This window comes from Seriola aureovittata, chromosome 2 (genome assembly GCF_021018895.1).
Source record: "Seriola aureovittata isolate HTS-2021-v1 ecotype China chromosome 2, ASM2101889v1, whole genome shotgun sequence".
Classification (NCBI taxonomy): Eukaryota; Metazoa; Chordata; class Actinopteri; order Carangiformes; family Carangidae; genus Seriola; species Seriola aureovittata.
This window is the reverse complement of record NC_079365.1, coordinates 639953-663272: the sequence shown is the minus strand read 5'-3', so window position 1 is coordinate 663272 and position 23320 is coordinate 639953. Positions and strand designations below refer to the sequence as shown.

General features: G+C 39.7%; 1 protein-coding gene across 1 annotated transcript; it reads left to right on the top strand.

Moving 5' to 3' along the window:
• The first annotated feature begins 357 nt into the window (after positions 1–357).
• Positions 358–23203, top strand: LOC130181254 (helicase with zinc finger domain 2-like). Its single transcript, XM_056395246.1, has 20 exons — positions 358–447; positions 5603–7197; positions 8022–8205; positions 8423–8530; positions 10419–10933; positions 11077–11715; positions 11866–12664; positions 12804–12879; positions 12988–16393; positions 16501–16586; positions 16755–16880; positions 16962–17117; positions 17214–17358; positions 17452–17583; positions 18499–18691; positions 19076–19222; positions 21052–21261; positions 21354–21510; positions 21981–22148; positions 22252–23203. Exons 2-20 carry the CDS (start codon positions 5846–5848, stop codon positions 22362–22364), a joined length of 8712 nt encoding a protein of 2903 aa, XP_056251221.1. The 5' UTR covers positions 358–447; positions 5603–5845; the 3' UTR covers positions 22365–23203.
• Positions 23204–23320: the final 117 nt, after the last annotated feature.

Sequence of the window (23320 nt, the reverse complement as noted above, 5' to 3'; positions counted from 1 at the left end):
TCTGTGTGTGTGTGTGTGTGTGTGTGTGTGTGTGTGTGTGTGTGTGTGTGTGTGTGTGTGTGTATGTGTGTGTCGTTAACACTTGTGTAATGACAGTCAGCAACAGTGAAGAAGAACAGAGGAACATCATGACTAAGCGGGAACCTGCAGGTTCACAGGGAACAAGCACCATGTTTTTAACAACTGTGCGTGCGCGCGCAGTGTGTCGCTTGACAGGGTGGGGGCCACAAAACGCATATCCTATCATTCTAACCTGATGCTGACGCAAAATATGCGAAACGAAACTTAAGTGAGTCAGTCCCACCCCGGTGATCAGACTCCCGCCTATTTGACGGGCTCCAGCTGATTTCCGGTTCAGGGAGGTGTTATATTAACTGCGCTGCGAGACCTGATCAGACCAGATCAGCCGCAACATGGATGACCTCAATTAGACCCGCGTATCTGACGGTAATTATTATTATTTTTGTTATCTTCAAACATGTTTCTATAATTATCATTATCATTTTTATTATTATCACCATTATTATTATAGTCTTGTTGCCATTCTTCCTCCTCTTCCTCGTCTACTTCCTCTTACGAGTAGTAGTAACAGCAGCTGTCAAAGTAAACCTGAGTGACAGTTGCTGTCATGGCCGATATTAAGTGTCCCGACAGCTGATCACCTGCAGAACATTGTATTTTACTATAAAAACTTTAGTGTACAAAGTCCAGTTCTACATCACATCCCGGTCATTGTAGGTCATCTGAGGACTTCAGTCTGTGGGTCTGTTTTATTGCCTCTGGTTGTTCCTGTTATTTTGTTTAAAACGCGCAACTACGCCATCAGCTGGACCTTAGATGTAAGTTCTGCAGCACCTCGTTCCTGACCTGCTGCTATTAAAGACATGAAGGATCAACTGTGATTTTAATGATTTTTCATATCAGCTGACTTAAGATACTTAGAGTCATCCTGCTACCTCAATTCATTTTGAACTTTAATTGCAAAATAATTTTAAAAAATGGAAGCCTTCACCTTCACCTCCCTCCAGCTGCCAAAGTGACCTGTATACTGAGATCCAATCACAGTGAGAACCTAACAATACCAGGTGGAAATAAAGGTGGAAATACTGAAGTACATTTTGTGTCAGTATTTCTGTATTGTTCCACATTCACAGAACCTGATGACTCTGAAACAACCTGAAAGACCCTGTAGAATAAACAGAATATGATACAAAGTCATAAAAACACAGTTGAATCAATCAAAGGAGTTACTGTCATTTTCAGTTTTCTTTTTTTAATCAGTGATGAAGTCTGGTCGTGGTGAACACAGCAAACATTACAAACTAAATGAGTCTTTCTTTATTTCTAAACCTTCAAACACAGACCTCAGATCAGACCATGGTCTCTGCTGAAGAATCTTCTGCCTCATCTTTATTTAACGTCGCCACCGTTACGACACTGACAGGTTCAAACATGACTGACAGTGGAGGAGTTGATTGTGATTGGTTTTTCTCCACTTCACATTTTCAAAATAAAATATAAAATAAAATTAATTAACAAACTAAAACCTCTGCTTCAAAGTAAGTATTTGCAAAAACTAAAGAGAGAAGGTGGAGAAATTATTTTTCTTCAGGAAACACATTTGAGTAAAATGGAACATGCAAGATTAGAGAAATTAGCCTTGGCACAAGTGTTCTCTTCTTCATATACATCAGCTATAAGGGGAGCGGCAATCCTCATCAAAAACAATCTTATGTTTTGTAAAGAAAAATGTATCAGGGATAAGGAGGGAAGATATGTGCTTATAACTGTGGAAATAGAACAACAAGAAGTAGATCTCCTGAAAAGAATCCTATCTTTATTGATGACGGAGGTAACTTAGTAATGAACAAGAAATTGGACTCTCAAAGCAGCAGGATTATTGAGAAAAGCCTGAACAGATTTAGGACTATTGGAAGTTTGCTGTTGGTTATACCCCCATGAGAGAGTCTACACAAGGTCCATTCGAGATTAGACTATTTCTTTATACTAAAAACTGAGATCACAAAAGTAATAAAATGCTATAATGCTGATATTACCCATTAGCACAGCATGCCATGCACCAGTTATAATGGAACTAAACTTGAAGAGGGAACAAAGGGAAACTGCATGGAGGCTAAACAACTCCTTGCTTCAAGACACGTGTTTCAAAGAGAAAATAAAACGTAGCATGAAGTCTTATTTTGAAATAAACGATAATGGAGGGGTGACGTCTATATTATTATGGGAGGCTGCAAAAGCAACAATACAACGAGAAATAATGGTATACTCATCTTGGAACAAGAGGCAAAGGGTAAGAGAAAAGACAGAATTGGAAAATAAAATAATGAAATTGCAAAAGGAACATGAAAAAACGATGAACAAAGATGTACAGACACAACTAAAGGGAGCAAAAAAAGAATTGGAAATGATAGAACTACAAAAAATAGAAGAAAATCTCATGTTCTGTAGGCAAACCTAGTATGATAATATTTGAAAGCATTGAAAAAAGAAAAAGAGAGAAAAGTCCACAATAACCACCATCATGGACAAAAATCGGAAATCGGAAAAAGCATCATGTTTCAGGGATTACTACCAAAACCTCTACAACACAGAAATAGAAGAGACAGATTTACAGAAAATTAAAACGTATTTAGAATTGTTAAACCTCCCTGCAATGAATGATAAACAAAACAACGATCTAGTAAAACCAATAGTTGAGATGGAAATTCTAAAAAATCATTCAGAAAGGCAAAACCGGAAAAAGTCCGGGAAGTGATGGATTTACTAATGAATTCTAGTTTTCATTAAGATCTTACAAACAGGACACTAGCCACAAACATGGAATTCAGCAATCATCACTCTAATGGCTAAAGAAGGAAAAGTCCCTCTTAAATGTAGTTTAAAAGTTATTAACATCAATAATACCAAATAGACTCTCACATATACTGTACTTCCAAAAATAATTAATTTAGACCAATCAGGACTCTTCAAGGACCGTCTTTTAAGTGATAATGTGCGACTCACTCTCACCGTCATTGATTATGCAACAAGAATGAAGCAACAACTTGCTTTATATGCAGATTATATTATGTTGTATTTTACAGATAATTCTCTACCTGTGTTACAAGATGAAATTACAAACTATGGTGCTTATAGCCTCTCCGGTTATAAGCTTAACTTGAATAAAAATGAAGCTATGGAAGTTGGTTTCCATTTGTAGGAAGCTTTTTAAAAAACAAAGTAAAATATCTAGGGATAAATATACCAAATAACTTCAATAATCAATGTCACTGGAATTACAGAATTTTGGAGAATTCAGTAAAACAAAACTTGAATAGGTGGAAAATTTTACCTTTAACTTTACTTGAAAAAATTAACATAATTAAAATGAATATTCTACCACATTTTCTATTTTTATTCCAGAACCTGCCCTTATATATAACACATGCAACCACATGCAGTACCTTGATTTTCTCAGGTCATAAAAAAGCACAGATCAAAATAGATGATCTCTCAGTATACAACACATTTAAAATCTGGAGAAGAATATGCAAATTAATCAAAGTCAAGGAACAAGAAACAGTTGGTTTAAGAGGAATAGCATGGGACCCAGATTTTACTCCAAACAGCTTGGACAATGATTTTAAGGTATGGGAAAGTAAGGGACTCATAAGGTTTTATCAAATGTAAAGTGAGGGAATGAGTGTGAATATCTTTGAAAATATAGCAAACACATATGCTCTCCCCAGTAGCCACTTCTATCGATACTTGCAAGTTCAAATTAGACCTGATGGAGACCTTCATCCCCTCCTGAGATACATTTTAAAGATGCATCAAAGTAATAACCTCAAAAATGTAACTGGACAAATCTATCAAATACTTCAAGAAAACAAAATTGAAGATGTAAATTATATTAAAGAAAAGTGGGAGAAAGACCTGAAAAGTATAATATCTGATAATGAGTGGGAAAACAGAGTTTCAAAGATATTTACTCTTATATAAAGTCACCTTACTGGCAGGAATACGCTTGGAAGATGAATATATGGTACTTTAAAACACCATCGACCATCTCCAAGTACACACGAAACAACTGCAGCTGTTGCAGAGAATATGGGGAAATTCACGCTGATTATAAACATACTTTTTATACATGTAAAAAAATACAAACCTACCAGATATTTTACATATAATAACACAGACGTTCAGGAAAGTGGGGAACCTACAACACCAAAACTTTCTTTAAGAATACGTCCTAAAAAGCCTGTAGAAGCAGGAATTATATTACTTTTGGATTATGACCATTACAGCTCTGAAGCAAATAACAAAGGGCTGGAATGAGTTGGAACCTCCCATGTGTCAATATATATAATATGGAAAAGGTAACTTACAAAATCAACAATGAAAAGAAGCTGGAAAAAAGATGGGCCCTCTTCAAATTAAGCAAAGCAAGTTCACTAATTATACCACAGATGTCAATGAAACATCAGATGTATCACGTTTGAGAAGATGATTTAAGTAGTATACATGAAATAGTTACATAAAATGAACATAAAATTAAATATTAAAGCTTTTCATTCATCAAATACATTTATTTACTAAATTATTTACTTATTTATTTATTTATTCATTTTCATACACATGCAGTATATGTACAAGGGTATGTATATGTATATAGGTGCATTTGTGTATGTATGTATGTATGTGCATATGTATGTATGTATGTATGTATGTGCATATGTATGCATGTTTGTATTGGTGTATGGGTAATTGACAGTATAGATATACATGATATGAAGGTACACATCATGATCAGTAAAAACTGTACTGTCGCTCACCCTGTTGGGTTGTGTGTGCACTTCATTCTAGGTTGGGGTGGGGGAAAGAAAAAAAAAAGAGTCTGTGTCAGGATGTTTGGGTGGCAAGAGATGTAAAGTGTGTTTCGGTGGCATTAATTGACACAATAAAGTATTAAAAAAACAAAGTAAGAGTACTTGATAGAAATATAGTGGAGTCAGAAGTGCAATATTTGTCTTCAAGTGTGGTGGAGTAAAAGTCAGATGTTCAAAAAAAATTATACTCAAATAAAATACAGATACTAAAAATATACTGAAGTACAATACTGAAGTAAATGTACTTTGTTAGTATCCACCCTTGGGTATAAATGTAAGGAGGGTGGCACTGTGGTGCAGTGGTGATCACAGGTCCTGGGTTTGAACCTGCTGGGGCCTTTCTGTGTCAATGTGAATGTTTTTTTGTCTCTGTCCTGTGTTAGACTGGCTACCTGTTCAGGTGCCCCCCCCCCCCCCCCCCCACCCCCCCCACCCCCCCACCCCCCCCCTCTCGCACAGTGTCAGCTGGCTTCGGCTCCAGCCTCCATGTGACCCTGAAAAGGACAAGCAGTATAGATAATGAATGAATGAATGTAAAGACCCATGGGCTGTATGTCATTATCCAGATACAGATATTGGCTGTCCAGATCTGGAATGTTAATGTCATACTCTTTAAACTGTCTGCAGATAAAAACTAAAATATGAAAAACTCTTAATGAACACTCTGAGCACGCTGATCACTATGTTGTTCTCTCTAATGTTTTCTCTTTCAGACACTTTCAAGCAAAGGTGGACGTTTCTCAGACTTCAGTAGGAGAATCCAACCTAATTTTTTCAGCGATACCATAGTGTCTTAGTTTTACCCAGACTGCTAATCTAGGTCTGCTGTGACTGACTGTAACCAGGAAATGCACCTGAAAGCTACTCGTCCCAGCTCTGACCACATTCCTACAATCTGCAGGGCCAGTAAACCTTTTGCCTACAGTGGCTGCCTTTAGCATTATGAATGTATCACAATGTCAGCTGGTGGGTCCACGCTGGCTCCTCTCTCATCAACCCATGACCTCAAACTTGCATGCACTCAGTGCTCAGTCAAGGAGAGAGAAATTACATATGCATTAAAGTCAGTCCAGCACCAGTGTGCACGTACTCTCCTGCTCTGCAAAGCCAAAGGTGGCAGCAAGTGGAGGCCTGTTAATGGACGACCCAAGTTTCCATTGCCGAGTCAGTATGAGGTGTGTCACTACTTTGTGGAAAGCATTGGTTGCACATACCACAGGAACCGGTGCACATTTGCCAGGAGTGATGAGGAAGCTGCAGTGTGGAACTTTGTAAAGCGTCACAGATTAGACCATATACTTCTCTGTAATCTAGTAGCTCAGTCTGAGAGAGGACCTGATCAGCCTGACCACCCTGGACCTGTGGGTGACCTCTTGGCATCGCTGGATTTGAAGGCTGTCTGTGATCTGTGCTCTGTCAGGGACAAAGAAATAACATACACAGTTCAGTCAGTTAGTCACAGGTGCAGCAGAAATCTGCTTTTAGCCAAAGCCAAGGCGTCTGACCAGTGGAGGCCGGTCTCTGAGCGGCCTACATGTGGAAACTTTGGTCGAAATGTCTTTTACCAAGTGTGTGACTTCTTTGCTGAGGGTTCTGGATGTAGAGTACATGGACAGGGATGCACTTATGCCAGGAGCTATGAGGAGGCCACTGTATGGAACTATGTAAGAGACAACAAAATAGATAAAAACGAGTTAATCAGACTCGTAACTGAGTCTGACTCGGTTTTGTCATCACCAGAAAGTGCAGCTAAAAGAATAGTTCAGCAGTTTTCAGGTGAATTTATCGAGTTCTGTAAAGCCTGCTTTCATGCCCGTCCTCAAAAACTAACAACCAAAAGGTGGAAATCAACTTGCTCAGCAGATGAAGCTCACAGCTGGGACCCAGTCTTAGTTCATCACCTATCAGAGAACAGTCGAAAGCACATCTACAACCACGTGCGTCCTCTTCCACCTAACTGTCAGTTTAAGTACTGCAGTCATGTCAGGCAAGGCAAGCCCTGCTGGCATGGGCCCAACCACTGCCAGTCTGCCCAGAATGAGGTGGAGATGGCGGTGTGGAAAGCCGAGCACAGCGGGCTCTCTGTTCGGCCTCATCTCCTTCAGCTGAGCCAGCCAGAGCAGACAGAGCCCAGACAAGTCACCATGTACTGCAAAGTCTGCCTCCTGGTCCTGTCCTCCCCAGAGAGCTTCTACAAGCACTGCTCCTCTTTGGAACATGCCCAGTTGCTCCATCAGGACACCATCACCAGGTGGAGAGGACGACAGCCTCCACACAGCCGCCAAGATGAGCTCTGGCTGTGTCCGAGGTAAACAAAGCTCCTTCCCATCACATGATTTACAACTATACTGTTGATGTTTTTAAATGAAATGATTTTACAAACATGCCTATCACCGTGATAAGTTAATGTTAGAAATGTTTATGTTGTTTCCACCAGACCACATCATATATTTGTTTGCTAAAAGATCAGATCCAAGGCAAAAACTGGAGAATCAAAATGAATAGCTGGTTAGAAACAGGAAGCGTTAAAAGGAAAGAGAAATAGAAACAGATTGTGAATCTACAAGTTATCTCTCCTCTGTTGAATAAAAAATTGAGTTTCCTCTGCTTTCAGTTCAATTCTGAACATTTGATCGTTATCAGTCAAATCCAAAGTGCTCTGAGAATGTATAATTTGGCCTCCATATTGTTACGGGATGTGGGCTGCCAACATTTTTTGAGTAATTGAGTTGGGAAAGGCTGGGGCTCACTGGTTTAAAGGATGAGGCTGGTCCATGCTCCCACCTGCTGGACAACACTCAGATGTAATACATCTCTCAATTTTGTGTTTCTGTGTTCTTTTTATGTTAATGTGACATTGTCACAATGAAACCAGTTCAGTCAGTTATTAAATAAAATAACTGTCCCTTTAGTATGTGTTTGTCATTTGTCATTTGACACAGAATGCATACACAAGTAGGAAATACAAATATCATTATGCATTTGACACTGTTTAATTTGATTAAATGTAGTCTTTTTAGACCTTCCATAGAAAAAAGGAGCTCCAGAAACACACACACAAAATAAAACAGATTGATTGAACAGTTGACATATGCTCCGTATTATACTGTTAACACTGACATTTCATCCTAGACCACAAACTTGTGAGTACGGCATCAAGTGCCCAAAAGCTCATTCTGTGGAAGAACTGCAGGAGTGGATGATGCGTGCCGCAGAGGAGAAGGAGATCAGACATAACATTGAAGCCCAGGGTCTCATGTCCTATAATGAAAGGCTGTTAGAGGAATACAAAAACAGCAGCAATGAAGTGCACATTGTAAGTATGAGGCTGTAATATTCTGTTCACTGACTTTTTAAGTTTGGCAAAGATGTCGATGTGGCTCAGTCGACTGAGAGGCACAACATGTTCTCACAGAGTCAATACAGGAAGTTGGCCAGTTGACCAAATATAACATGCTTTTTAAAATGACATTTGAACCAATTAATTCTTCACTTCATCATCGTTCTGAATTATTATTTCAAATGTTGAGCAGATATCTGAACAAGTGGATGATGTCAGCATCTCTTGTGATGAAGATTTAACTGTGGAGTGTGAACAGATCGGTGCAACGCTCAAATGGACTTTCCATGTTGAAACAGAGGTAAGATTTTAAATCTGGATTTTTATAGTAAGGCATGGAAGTTGGTACATTTTTCTGTGTCCAATGACAAAAAGTCCAGTTGCTGAATATCTAACTTAAATCAGCTTCATACAGACATGGCCATTTCACAGACTGGACAAGGAGTGATAGTATTCGAAGTAGGCTACTGCTTTTTTCCATCCATCAGTCATCTATACTGTGTTATTTAAGATAATGTTAAACACTATGTTAAAAGCTTTCACACATATGACGGCATATAAGTATTTATAAATCCTTTATCATACAGCCATGGCAGAATAATGATTGGAATAAGAAAATGTTCCAACTTAGTTGTTACAACAATTAATTACAACAATAATTAAAGCTGCATGCAGCATTGACCTGGCCCTCGCATTGTCATGCACATCACGGGGGCTGCCAGGACACTGGTTCAGTGTCATCGTAGCGACCATCAGACGCCGCGCTCATGAGATGTTATACATTATGTTTATCAAGTGTAAACCAGACCATGAACATTTCATGTGAATCAAATGATGCAGATGTCTTCAGTGTGGGACTGTCATCAAATATGTGAAGAGATGATGATAGAGTTACAATAACTTCCTGCTGCGAAATTCGCTGCGCCACCACTAACATGCCCTTACATGAAAACTCAATTTTCACAACAAAGCATCAGCAAGGTATGAAGTATTTTCTGACCAAGTTTGAGGTGGGTTTGGTCAACCTGCTTGGAGGAGTTCATCAAACTATAAAACATAATATTTCCTGTTACCATAAGGTGGCTCTACTGAATATTGGTATTTAGATGTCTTCAGGCCGGGACTCTGTTCAAACATATAAAGTTTGGGCCAGTTTGGACATTGTGATCTGGAGTTATAAGGAGTTCATTTCTCAAGGCGAAAAATCTAAATTCAGCGAAAACTCAAAGGTTTCACAATTTAGCATCACAGAGGTCTTAAGATTAGACCGATCAACTATGATGTCGATCTGATCAATTCTCCAGGAGTTCGTTAAATTCCAATGCCTGTAAATGGCAAAAACAGCACCAAAATTTCAGGGTCAATTCAAAATATCTCATTTCCTGTTGGGTTTTTATGGTACATACAGTCTTTTTTGTCGGTCTTGTTACACGTGCCTTCTGAATTTTGTACATGTAGGGCGAGTGGTGCCTTGTAGTAATTTTCTTGGTGGCACTATTGAGCCATTTTGCCACATCCATGTACAAGACCGATAAACCATGTACATATTCACAAAGCCTGACATGTGTGCACAGTGTCATGAGTTTTCAACCATGTTTAGGCCTTCAAAAAGGTGATTCATTTTCATTAAGAATAATGTAACAAACGAATTACAATAGAGGCCTCGCACTGCTCAGTGCTGAAGCCCTAACAAGGGTTTGCACGACAGTAGCTTCAGTTTTTCCTGAATGTGTTAAAAGCAGAAAGAAACAAAAGCAAACACTCACACTGTAGTTCAGTGGTAGATAAACAGGTTTACAGGCAGTAAGAACAAGCTGTAGGATCCAAATAAACTTTGGCAGGATGATGAGCAAAACACATCATGCACCAAGGTAACAGGTAGTTAGGAAACAGGTAGACAGATATGTAGTCAGGTATGGGCATGCAGTGATATAACTGAGCTAAGGCTGGAGTGCTGGTTAAAGTAAATCTTTACATTCTGCAGTATACTGGAGTTTTAAATTCTGGTGTTTGTGTAATTACTCTCACTGTCAGAGGGGGGAGACAAAGGTTCTGCACCGCAGGTTTATATGTTGTGTCAGTGTAATGCCCACACAATTTTCATCTTCAAATATTGTTATTCTTTCATGTCCCAGAAATGTTATATCGTTGTCATCATATGGCTAATTGTCACTTTTGTGTATATACAGAGGCAGCTTGTGCATGTGGCTCTGCTGAAACAAGAGCCAGGAGCTTCGTTCACCCTTGGTGATGCGAGCTCTGTGCCCTGCCTCTACTCCTCAGGTGACTACTTTCTTAGTGAAGACTTGACCTATGACGTCACTGTGTCTTTCACATCCATCAACCCAGGCTTGTATGAACAGTGGTTAGTGCTAGATTTTGACATGAAACCAGTGCTCTTGAAGAAACTCAGAATAAGAGTAGGCCAGCTGTCACTGGATAACACTGAACAACCAACTGTGACCCACGGAGCCACCATCCAAAGAGCACAGCGTTGGCATCGAGGGAACAAGTTTATCATCCCATGTTCGTCCAAGACAGAGGAACAAGAGGAGCTGTTGAAGCAGTACAAGCCTCCTCAGATTAGCTTTCAGTATAAATCCTCCCACAACAGCACAACACCTTTGAATAAGGAGAACTATAAAGAGAGAATGCACCACTTCCTTTACAATGAGGAACGTGCAGAAGACCAGGTTGTTTCAAGGTAACATGCTTATCTCCTTCATTTTTCTTTTATGATCTTTGGAATTTGCACAGACCATTGGGTCCAAAAGTCTTAGACCACTTTCCAGTTCCCCACTGTCTGTATAAAACAATGCCTGAGCTGTTTTTTCTTGTTTACTTTAGGCTAAATGTTTGTGGAGAAATTACAACACTGGAGACATTGAACAGTGCACAGCGGGGCATGATCATGCCTCCTTGGGGAGAGCTGTTCTGTGCTGTCTCCATTTCCTGTAATCTCACACCAGACACCCCCGAGGGACTGGTATTAAGACGAAGCATCCAGTCTGCTCTGATAGCCCCTTTATCTTCAAGTGATCAACACTTGAAGGTCTATGAAGCCACCATTCTGCAAGACCAAACAAGTGTGAACAAAATGTATTTGAAACTGTCTAAAAAATGTTGCTCTGATCTTACACTCAAAAAAAACGAATCATATCAAATGGAGGTGCAGTTTCAGATGAACCGCCACAGCTTCTGCACTATGCACAGGGCTGTAGACCTCCTTCCTGATACAAACAGAGTGCTACCAGACCTTAAAAACTGTGGAGTTCCTGTAAATAACATCCACTATGAGAACCTGAATGAAAAGCAGCAGTCAGCCATGGACTTCATCACAGGAAATTCCAGTGGCCAAAAATCTGTGGCACCGCTTCTCATCTATGGACCATTTGGAACTGGGAAAACATTCACACTTGCTACAGCAGCCAGAGAGCTTTCTAAGCAGCCTCACAACAAAGTGCTGATTTGCACCCACACCAACAGGTAATACATACTTTTGAAAAGGTTTTTTTTTTTTAATATTCATTGATTAATTGATTTTTATTGACATGTACTTCCCACGTAATTGTACATGTTACATTCAAAGTGTTAAGCTAGGCTAAGCTAGTCTGTGACGTTTTTGTTTAATTTCAGTTCTGCAGATCTGTACGTCAGAGATCACTTCCATCCGTTCATTGACAAGAAAAATGCTGGAATGAGGCCAATTCGAATAAAAGCAAACAAACAAGGCAGTGCTTTGTTGGCCACGGATGAGATTACTATGAAATACTGTTTTCTTTCAGAAGATAGGCAGCATTTTCTACCACCTACAAAAGCTGCCCTGGATTGCCACAAAATCATCATAACTACCACAACAATGGCAAGACTTTTTCACGACCTGAAGCTCCCGGAGGGATACTTCACCCACATTCTAATTGATGAAGCCTCTCAGATGCTAGAATGTGAAGCCTTGATGGCCCTTGGTCTTGCTGGGCCAAACACCAGAGTCGTTTTGGCTGGAGATCACATGCAAATGGGACCCAAGCTTTTCTCAGTGGATGATCATCACCGTTCAGATCACACAATGCTTAACCGCTTGTTCCACTACTACCAAGGCCAGAAGTGTGACGCTGCTAACAATAGCAGAATCATTTTCAGTGAAAACTACCGCTCAACCAAAGAAATAGTGGAGTTTGTATCCACCCATTTCTACGTCGGTAAGAATGACGTTATAAAAGCCAGTGGAAATATTCCAGCTCCTGCAGATGGTCATGCCCTAAAGTTTCATCATGACAGGGGAGTGTGTCTCTTGGACACTGTGTCTATGTCTTGGTATAACAATGAAGAAGTTGGTAAAGTGGCTGAAGCAGCGAAAGAAATTCTGGAACAGTGGCCATTGACATGGGGGCCCAAGGACCAAAGCTCAATCTGCGTTCTCTCAGAGGGATTTCAGGTATATTACAATTTAAACTCTCAACAATTATCACAAGACTGGAACACAACCATAGATTACATCAACAATGCAGTAAAGATTTCACATTATTAAATATGATTTCAGTCTAATTATTTCACTTCTTTTTCATGGTTCATAGGTTCGGAAAATTAGGACAGCACTTTCGAGAAGAGGCCTCCCTAAAGTCCATGTTGAGAATCTGGCAAATGTGCAAGGTAAGCCTTAGGAACAACTGCACACTTGTCATTTAAACATTACATTGATATTACCTTTCATAAATATTTACATTATAAATCTTAAAAGTTGTCTTTATGTGTCAACAGGAAAACAGTTCAGGGTAGTCATAATTACAGCTGTGCAAACACGTGACAGTCTGAAAATGTCACACCTGCCTGGTCTGGAGCTGTTCAATGATGCCCGTGTGTTAAACACTGCGATGACTAGGGCTCAGTCCCAGGTGGTTGTGGTTGGAGATGCTGCTGCTCTCTGTTGCTTTGGGAAATGCTCAGGAATCTGGAAGAGCTACGTAGACCACTGCATCAGCAACAACAGTGCTGCACCACAGCATTTCACAAAGGATTTCTTTGAAAAAGATGTTGTGGAAACTCTAAGGTTTCAAAAATCTGAACATATGGATGACAGCAACACTCTCAGTGATGCAATTCTTCAAGAGCTGAAAGATGAATATGAACAGCTGAGATCAGAGTACAGTTCCGATGATGACAGCTTGGAATTTGAAGGCTTCAATCCCCACAGGTCAAGATCATCAAACAATATCACTGATCTTGACAAAGTCCCTTCAGAGTTATGTGAAAAACAATCTGAGATGTACCAGCGAGGAAAGTTGGTCAGGGAACCATATAACAGAGGTTATGTCATTCCATCTAATAATCCCACCAGACGTATAACCATCAAGGGAAGGGCAAACCTGGGTAAAGCCTTCACTGGAGACGAAGTGCTATTACAAACAGCATCATCATCAAAAGTAATCAGGATCATCAAGAAAGCTGAATCTGCCTGTGTACTTGTGTGTCTTCTTGAGGATGAGGATCACAGCAAATCAAGACAGCGTTCTGAAGACAGATTTGTCAAAAGATTGATGATGCCCATCCAAAAATCTGAGCCCAAAATATGCATACTGATCAACAAGAAAAGACGTAACTTCATTCCAATATGGGAGCAAATTGATGGAGAGTGGACGATTGCAACACATGAACGTCTTAATGAAAAGCTGAAACGGAACAATGTATTTATTGTGCAAGTGATTGGATGGAAGGAAAATTGTTATTTTCCATTGGGGAAGGTCATAAATATTCTTCCAGTTGGAAGTTCCTTGGTTGATGGACTAAGGATCCTGAATGCTGAATTCAGAGTTGAACCCAGTATGTATAAATCAGATGAGGCAGATGAGGCAGATGAAGATGGGAGACACAGACAGGACATACGTGATGTAATCACTTTCACTGTTGATCCAAAAGGAGCAAAGGACTTGGATGATGCCATCAGTGTCAGGGACATTGGAGGCCACTTTGAGTTGGGAGTCCATATTGCAGATGTGGCAAGCTATGTGAGTCCAGGTAGCGAATTAGATGAGGATGCAAAACAACAAGGGGCTACATATTACTGCAGTAGAGAAAAACCAATTCATATGTTCCACCATGACTTGAGCACTGGACGCTTCAGTCTTCTGCCAGGTAAAGATCGCAGGGTGGTTTCATTAATGTTCAAAGTAACCAAGGACACAAATGAGATAATTGATAAGCCCAAATTCCAATTGTCATTGATCAGGTCAGACAAGCAGTTTTCTTATGAAAAGGCAGAGAAAGAAATCACCAAAAAATATGGAAAGAGACTGAAATGTGACACAGTAGAAGACTGTGTTGCAGTGGCTTATTGTTTTGCAAAGGCTCACAGGAAGATCAGAATTGTGGATTGGCCTTATTCCCAAACTGATGCTGAGAGATTGCCTGGACAGCGCAAAGCCCATCTGATGATTGAAGAGCTGAGTGTGTTATTCAACACACTTGCATCAGAGACTTTGATTGGTTCAGAAAAAACCAGGTATTACACACCTCTTCGCTGTCAGGAAAAACCAAGGCCTGAAAAGGTTGAAGAATTCATGAAGAAATGTGGAGAATTTATACCTCTGTCCTTTCATGTGCGGCATAAAGTTGACCATGTCAAAGAAGACCAAAACTGTGATAACTTCCGCATACTCGCAGAAGTGTGGAAAGATATCCAGTCAGCTGCCAGAGACAATGACATAGACAAAATGGTGGACCTGGTTGCTGCAGATGACATCTACCCTCTGATCCAGCCAGTCGTTGAGCAGTTCAGAAGGTGCTCTAGTAAAGCGTATGTCATCCGTTCCAAATCCTCTTCCAAAGCAGAGGTTGGGCATTATTCTCTGAATGTAACATCTTACACACTAGCATCCTCACCGATTCGGCGGTACATGGACATCGTCTTACAGAGACTTTTGCACGCTGTCATATGTGACAGGAAGGTACAATATACTCGAACAGAGATTTCGGCCATGTGTGATCAATTTGAGGACAAACTCAAGATTGCCAAGGAGTATGAACAAAAGGCTGAGCAGATCTCCTATGGAGTGAGCATGACAAAACAAAGTGTTTCAAAGTTAGCCTTTGTTGTTAGCACAGATGCTGACAGAGATAGCTTTGCAGTGTCATTTCCTTTTAACAAGGACATATTTGCAGAGAGTTTATCAATAATGTACAAAGACTTACAATTAGAGGACCAACCTTTTTTTGATGAAGCAAATCATTGCATCTGTCTTCAATGGAAAAAGCGGATCTATGCTGCTGACACCATGCAAATTCCCAGAGAGCTGAAGATGCTGCCAGACTGTCAACCCTGCATTGAGCTTCCGCTCACAATATGGAAAGAAGCTATTAAAGCAATTGATGAAGAAAACTGGGATTGTGCAAAGTTCCTCCTAATGGATGCTGCTACAAGGTCACTGCAAAATAAAAATACTTTGCCACAATCATGTGAGGTGCCTCATGCCAAGATTAACACATGTACCCCAGAGGAGGTCACAGAGGTGCAAAGTGAGCATGAAGTTGACATCAGCCTCCAGTTGCAGCCAGGTGACACCCTTCAGATCCAAATGACATCAGAGGTAAAAAGAGGTTATCACATGCCTGCTGTCCAGTTGGTGCACATCAAACCAAAGTTTGAGATTTGTGTGGACCATGTCCACAGCCCTATCACGTGCTTCTCCAGATCTGCAGATGATCCATCAAGAATTCATTATAGTGACACCAAGGAGTATGTACGGATCTGGAAACCAATGTGTGATATGGAATCTGCTTCCACTGCAGTGGATGAAAGTGACAGCATAGTCATTGAGAACCTGGTGGTAAACTTCAGTAAAAGGGAAAGCACACTAACAGGAAGCTTCTTCTTACCTCAGGAATGGATCAATGAATGGGCCATTGAATGCAACTTTTCAAAGTGCTTATTGTGCATACGGAAAAGAGGTTTGAAGTTGACCCCAGAACATTACACACTGGTTGATCCCAGAGAGTTCACATGGGTGGCCCATGGTGTCACAAGGAAAGTGGAACAGAAACACTCGACAAATGAAGGAAGTACAGTGGAGTTCTATGTCAATCACTTGCCGATGGAAAACATTCCTGATTGTGTCTTTCAGAAAAACATATGTTTCACTGTTGAAATAATCCCAAAGCTCCTGCCTGACATGTAAGTTCAAATGTAGCTCACTTTGAGCATTGCAAAATAACAGTTTTTATAGTTTAAATTTGATGAGTGTATTTATATCAAGGTATTTATTTATGTTGTTTTTGTAGCCGCAAAGAAAATGCTGTGCTCAACATTTCGTCTGCATGTGATCTTGTCCAGAGAATAGCACTTGGACAACGCATTCCAAGAGAGGGTATGTCCATTATTTGACAGTAAATAGTTGATTTTAACTATTAGTATCCATGTGACAAAAACACAAAAAATTTAAAAAGACACACATTATACATTCCTATAGTGCCTTTTTCTTTTTCTTGCAACAATAACTCTAATCTGTCGATTCGTTCTCATTTTGCATTTGCAGTAAAAGCAAGAGATTACATCATGAGGAAACAGCTATCCAATGGACTACCAAGCCTTAACCAGAGTCAGTCTCGTGCTGTGGATATAGCTCTGAATAACTCCTTCACACTTATACAGGGACCACCTGGTAAGAGCTAGAACATATATTCACCCTGATCCTTCATATTTTCAGCAAAGGCTTAAGTCATTTTTCCCATTTGTCTCTTAGGAACTGGAAAGACAGTCGTAGGTGTGTACATAGTGCACGGTTTCTTTGAGCAGAACTCAACGAACCAAAGGAAATTTGATGACCCAAAGGATAAGAACAAGAAACAAGTTATTCTCTACTGTGGCCCATCCAACAAGTCTGTGGATGTTGTTGCAGGCAAGTCACTTTATGTCTCTGCTGAAATTTTAACTTGTTTTTTCTGTTATCATAATCCATGTTGTGTTGTGTGTTTCTTTTCCTGCTTTGACACAGAGTACCTATTGAGATTTAAGGACAGTCTAAGGCCCCTCAGGGTCTACAGCCAACAGGTGGAGATGCTTGATTACCCTTATCCGGACTGCACCCTTCAGTTTTCCAGGAGGACACGCCGTCAAGATCGCTCCAAAGCAGAACTCAGGTATTGTAATCACACCAGTTAATGACACTCATTTTTGAAATGTTTCCTGTTTTTAATTATTATATAACACTTGAATATTTTACATGCTTTAAGGAGCATCACTCTGCATCATCGCATGCGAGAGAACCAAAATCCTCATTCAAGTCAAATAAAAGATTTTGACCAACGCATTAAACTTGCCCTTGAGGAAAAAGGAAAAAAGCTGACTGCTCAGGAGGTGAAAGCGTAAGTTCAGATACACTATTGTTTTGAAGGTTCTGTAAACAATCATCACTGCCACAAGATGTCACTTGACCACCAGCATCTCAGAGCAAAACAAACACATCTCCCCTCCCTTCACGTTCTCAGTCAGCAAGGTGTTACAAAGCCCAGTGAAAGCGGACGCTTAACACACAACAAGAGGGAAAACTAAGTAAAATTACCCTGTGAACACGAGAGCCAACAGAAATACAATGCAGCCACAACCATTAGTCCACGCTTGTATCACTGTAATATGCTCTTCAGCAATGCTGACAGTTAGCCAGCTAGCAATAGCAACATTTACTGAACACATTCATAATATCGGTAACAGTTAGCTAACATTATCATGTCTGCTGTAGCCATCACTAATGAAAACAGACATGTAACATGATGAACCATCAAGTTGACAACAACTAAGGTGGTAGCACTGTGAGTGCAATCACAAGCTTTGTAAGTAAAAAAGCAATTCGCTTCCTCCATCACTCAACCTGTTAGACAAGATTTAAACATGTAGAAAAGACACATTTTCAACTTCTCCGTCCACCGCGGTTTGTTTTACACGAGCCCAACGTGCTAACGTTAAGCTAATAGTGAACTGTTACGAACAAGCTAAAAGGAAAGTTTTCTGTGTGTAGACTGCAACTTCATTTGATTCATTTGATTTTATAAACTTGGAACAACAGCCTGAGACAGAAGCTGCCTCCTCTCAGCAGCACTACCTTTGTCTGTGTTCTTCATTCAGCTTCACTCAGCAAAACTGTATATGCACACCTCAATATTTGTTTGTTTATTGCAAGTCACATCGTCACCGCAATATTGAACAGAGTCATCACAAATTTCATACTCATATCGTGCAGGCCTATTCGCAGCACTAACTGCATGGATTCTTTTTCCTCCTAGATACAAAAAACTTCTCATAGATGCTCGGACGTATGAGCTTCAACGGCATGACATCATATTGTGCACATGCACACAATCTTCCACCCCGAGCTTGACTAAGACCGTCAGTGCACGTCAGATCCTCATTGATGAATGTGCAATGGCCACTGAACCCCAGGCCCTGATTCCATTAGTCTGCAACAAACCAGAGAAGGTGTGCTTTTCATTTAATGTTTGTATGCTAATGATGAACGTTGCTTCTTTGTATCTTGATTCAGGAAAATACTGCCCATAGTCTGAGATTACAATGAGTTTTAATGTCAAAATATGATTCTATTTTGGCCAAAATCTTATCAATCATGTAATTTCACATGAAATAATGTTAGATAAACCTCCACAGGGAATAATCCCTCTGTTTTTGATGACTTTCCATTTTGGAGAGAGGGGTTCTCCAAGTGCTAAACAGCCATCCATGTGCTGCTGTCTAACTGGCTGTTTTTATACCTTATTCTCTTTCAATTCCAGGAGTTTGGGACACTGGCTCACCGCTGTAATTATTAGAGATATTCATTGTAATGTTTCACAATATCACTTTCAGATTGTTTTGATCGGTGACCACAAGCAGCTTCGTCCCATTGTGAAGAACGAGCGTGTGAGGAAGCTGGGGATGGCCAAGTCTCTTTTTGAACGCTACTATGCAATCCATGAGAACAGGGCAGTGATGCTGGACACCCAATACAGGATGGTGAGAATTTTATATTTACGCTATATATGTAATGATAGTGTATGATGTGTATTGTATTGGTTGGTTGATTGGTTTGTCGCTACCTTAAAAGACAGTTTCACTTTATTTTGAAATGTATATTTTTATCATTCTTACATAAAGGAACTATTTGTAAAGATATTAGTATTAACAGCTGTTTACTTACCAGTCTTGCCAAGCACTTCAGCCATCATTTTTTGTGTGTCATTTTGAGTTATAATAAATCCCCTTCAGGGCAGACTAGATGCTACAGTGAAGATGGGGAAAAAGGGGTGTGTGTGTGGAACTAAGACTTCGGTGCATGCCGGTTTAATAACTGTGTCAAGCATACACTAACATTAGAATTGTTAGCACAGCTGGGCGTCTGCTTGTCTTGCTCGAAGGCTAACCCAAGGCTAATTCATTTGCCAGCTAATTATCTAGTTAATGAGACCCCACCACACACAAACACTGTTGTTGACTCACTGTTGGAGCCAGCCTCAAGTGGTCATTAGAGGAACTGCTTTTGTCACTTTAATGTTGGCTTCATTTTCCAGCCTCATAGGTTGATGCTTGGATGAGACAGTCTGGCTGACAGAGCTAGCTGGTCAGTATACTACCTTAAGTAAAATATAAAAATGATAGAAATAGAAGCAAAACAAGAGAGTTGCTTTCCACATCTGGAGACAGCTCTTGGTGAGTAAAGAATAAAGTTTGATGCTGAACTTACAACATTTTTTTCTAGACTGAAACAGCTGTTAATGCTAATGTTAGCTATGTATCAACAGCAAAACTTAGCATCCTCTTTTCTTTGATCCTAGATAGAATTTCTGTAGAAAGTTGGAGGTGAGCCTTTAAATATATCACCAATTTTCATCACTTTAAGCCATCCCTTTTCACTTATCTTCAGACAACGTGCTCTTGTTTCTAATATTCAAGACATTTGTGAAATAATTATTTTGAATGTACAGGTGCATGTAAATACATGGATATAGCTCTCTATGTACATTTACTGTATGTATTTGACATCATAGGGGAACCAGTGGTTTTTTCTGTGTATGTGTGAGTGTATTTGTGCTGATTTATTATGCACTGTCTGCAGTGTTGTGCCAGTTCACACTTAAAAAGAACTAGTTCAAAGTTCAGTTCATACAGATGAACATTAACTAGTTCACGTTCATTTGTTCCGTTTTTTTTAATAAATAGGCCACTATTCTTCTAACCATCCATCACCAGCCCCAAATCACTGCCACTCCCAAACTAAATGGATTATTGTTCACCACTGAAGAATCACAGACACGAGTTACATTTAAAATGCGTATCTATATATAATCCGTCTCAGTCTTCACTTGTTTGTTCATAAAACTGCTTCAAATGCTCAAACAAACTGGCTTCAGCAGTCGTAGATGCATCTGTACCGTCTGTACTGCTAGCACCAGCCAAGCTGAGCCGCGTCATAGAGACGTCATGCGGCGTGCCTTAAAACTGTCATAAAACGTGAGTGAATGCCTCACGTTCACATTCATCATTTGAAAACTGATTCATTTAGTTCAGCATTCACAAAAAATATGAACGTGTTCAATGAACAGCGTTCATTTAATGTGTTCATGCACAACACTGATTGTCTGTATCTGTATATGTATTATCTGTATTTTCTGTATTTGTGTTAAGGACCGGCTTGAAAACAAGATGGTTCATCTCGAAGGGTTTTCTACCCGTATAAATACATATATATACATACATACGTATTGTATACTATGTACTTACTATCACAATATTGTATTTAGTATTTTAAATTCAACTTAACATCTATCAATTATGTATCTTTATAGCACTTGGACATATGCAAGTTCCCATCAGAAGAATATTATGAGGGAAAGCTGAAGACTGGCGTGGAGCAGCCGAGCAGTGTCCTGCGTGTGGATGAGAGGACAATGCCGATTGTTTTTGGGCATGTCAAAGGACAGACCATCAGACTGGTTGTCAACACAGCCAAGGGCAATGAGAACTCTAAAGCAAACAAAGAAGAGAGAAAGAAAGTGGTAGGCCTACTTGCACCCTTGCAGTTCCTTGCTCCTTGTGATATTATTCATTATTGCTTCCAATCACAGGTTTTCCTTTGGTTCTCTTACAGATTGACATTGCTGAAAAGCTGGTGAAAACTGCCAAAATCGAACAGCAGAGTATTGTGATTTTGTCGCCGTATAACGCACAAGTGTCAGAAATAAGAGAAGCGCTGAAGAAGAAGAAAATGAATAACATCACTGTTACCACAATCACTAAAAGCCAAGGTAGGCTTAGCTACCTAACAACAAATCTTTTACTGAAATTAAAGTAGCAAGACCACAGTGGGAATATGACTCATTGTGTTGTTAAGCTGTTAAATGTATTTACATGTAACCAGTATTTTAATGTTGTAGCTTTCCCCAGTGGTGCTGGGTCTACACACCTGCTGTAGTTTAAATCACCAGTGTGTCATCTTTTATCAACATAATTCACATTTTGAATGAAAAAAATTCAATCTGTAAAACACTAATCTGTAATTCAATCTGTAAAACAGCAAATACAGATTCATGTGGTGAAATAAAAGGGATAACTCACTTCAAAATGTTGTAGAGAGACTCTTACACAATGGAAATACTTAATTACTGTCATGATGTAGACAATTTTTCAAGATGTGTAAAATGGAAGGCCACCAGAGAAAAACATCTACTGTTTCAGCGATGGCCCATCATGTGACCCAGAACCTTTTGTCTTGTAGGAAGTGAATGGCGTTACGTCATCATATCTACAGTGTGCTCTCTGCCAAGTGAAGAGATTGAGAGTGAACCAGAGAGGGCTTGGATTTCCAAACATCTGGGCTTTGTGGGTGATCCCAACCAGATAAATGTGGGCATCACCAGGGCCAAGGAGGGACTGTGCATCATTGGTGAGATACTGTAGCTCCTGTCTTTGTTCTGCCTACACTTACTAAGGCTCAAATCTCCTGCTGTACCCAGCTTCATAACTCAAATGTGTCTCTCCTCTCAAAGGGAACCAGGAGTTACTGAGCAAAAGTGGAGCTTGGAGAAAGCTCATGAACCACTACAAGAGTCACATTGCGGTGACTGATGCAGACAAGATTTCGGTTCATGGTGCTACATAGATGATCTATCCTTTTTTGGAGACTTGACTCTACAAGCAGCAGATCAGAGCTCCCAAATTTAAGCATTGCTTAATGAAATCTGTGTATATATATTTTTGTTTCTATGATGTCACCATAATGTTTTTTTATTCTTTTTGCAATTTAATAGCAGATTTTGGATTTTTGATATTGACACAGCTGTTGTTGTTACGCTCTGATTTACATACGCCTTTCTCCTTAACATATATACATGTTTGTTTTGAATTTTTCATTTTTGATTCTAGTTTAACATATTGTATTTAGAAGAGGTTGTAGACCTCTAAAGTAAAAGACTTTATCACTGAGTGCGAGTCTTGACTGTGAAGACAGAGTTCAGCTGTTGTTTGCATCTGTTTAGCTGACATGTACAGAATTACCACTGTATGACCCCCAATGGGTCAGTGCTCCTGATAACTGATGAATGAGTCAGTAGTGTTTTTCATTGCAGGACAGCTGTTCTTAACGCTCACCATTCAGTGAGTCCAGTGTCCAATTTTTTATGTTTAATTTCTCATGACATGTTTTTGTTTTTGCTACCTTTTAAACTAAACTATTAGGCCTAGAGGCCTTGAAGCTTCACAGGGCAGTTGTAGAAGTAAGATTTAGAAGTATTTTTGAGCTTTTGGAGAGCCAGAACTGCTGCTCATGCTTTTCTTTGTCTGTATAGCCATGGTAAAACACACACAAGACACCCTCAACCCCCACACACACCATTTTATTGTGTAATATTTTCATTGTAACCCTTTTCTACATTCAGTGGTTTTAGTAAAAGTGTATACAAATGTAGAAAAACATTAAAATTGTTTTATTCGAGGTTTTAATTTTGTCTGAACCCAGTTATTTTGAATTTTTTGGATTTTAATTGGAGGGCGATAACAGAATCTGACCACCCTGCTTGAGACATGGACCCCCCCCCTCAAAAGATGTAAAAACGATAT

Bases quoted from the DNA above. Each gene is read 5' to 3' on its own strand.
- LOC130181254 (XM_056395246.1), top strand. From the start codon at position 5,846: ATGTCAGCTGGTGGGTCCACGCTGGCTCCTCTCTCATCAACCCATGAC. The intron at 16,587-16,754 runs GTATGTCCATTA...TTGCATTTGCAG, and splicing joins ACAACGCATTCCAAGAGAGG to TAAAAGCAAGAGATTACATC. The intron at 22,149-22,251 runs GTGAGATACTGT...CTCCTCTCAAAG, and splicing joins GGAGGGACTGTGCATCATTG to GGAACCAGGAGTTACTGAGC.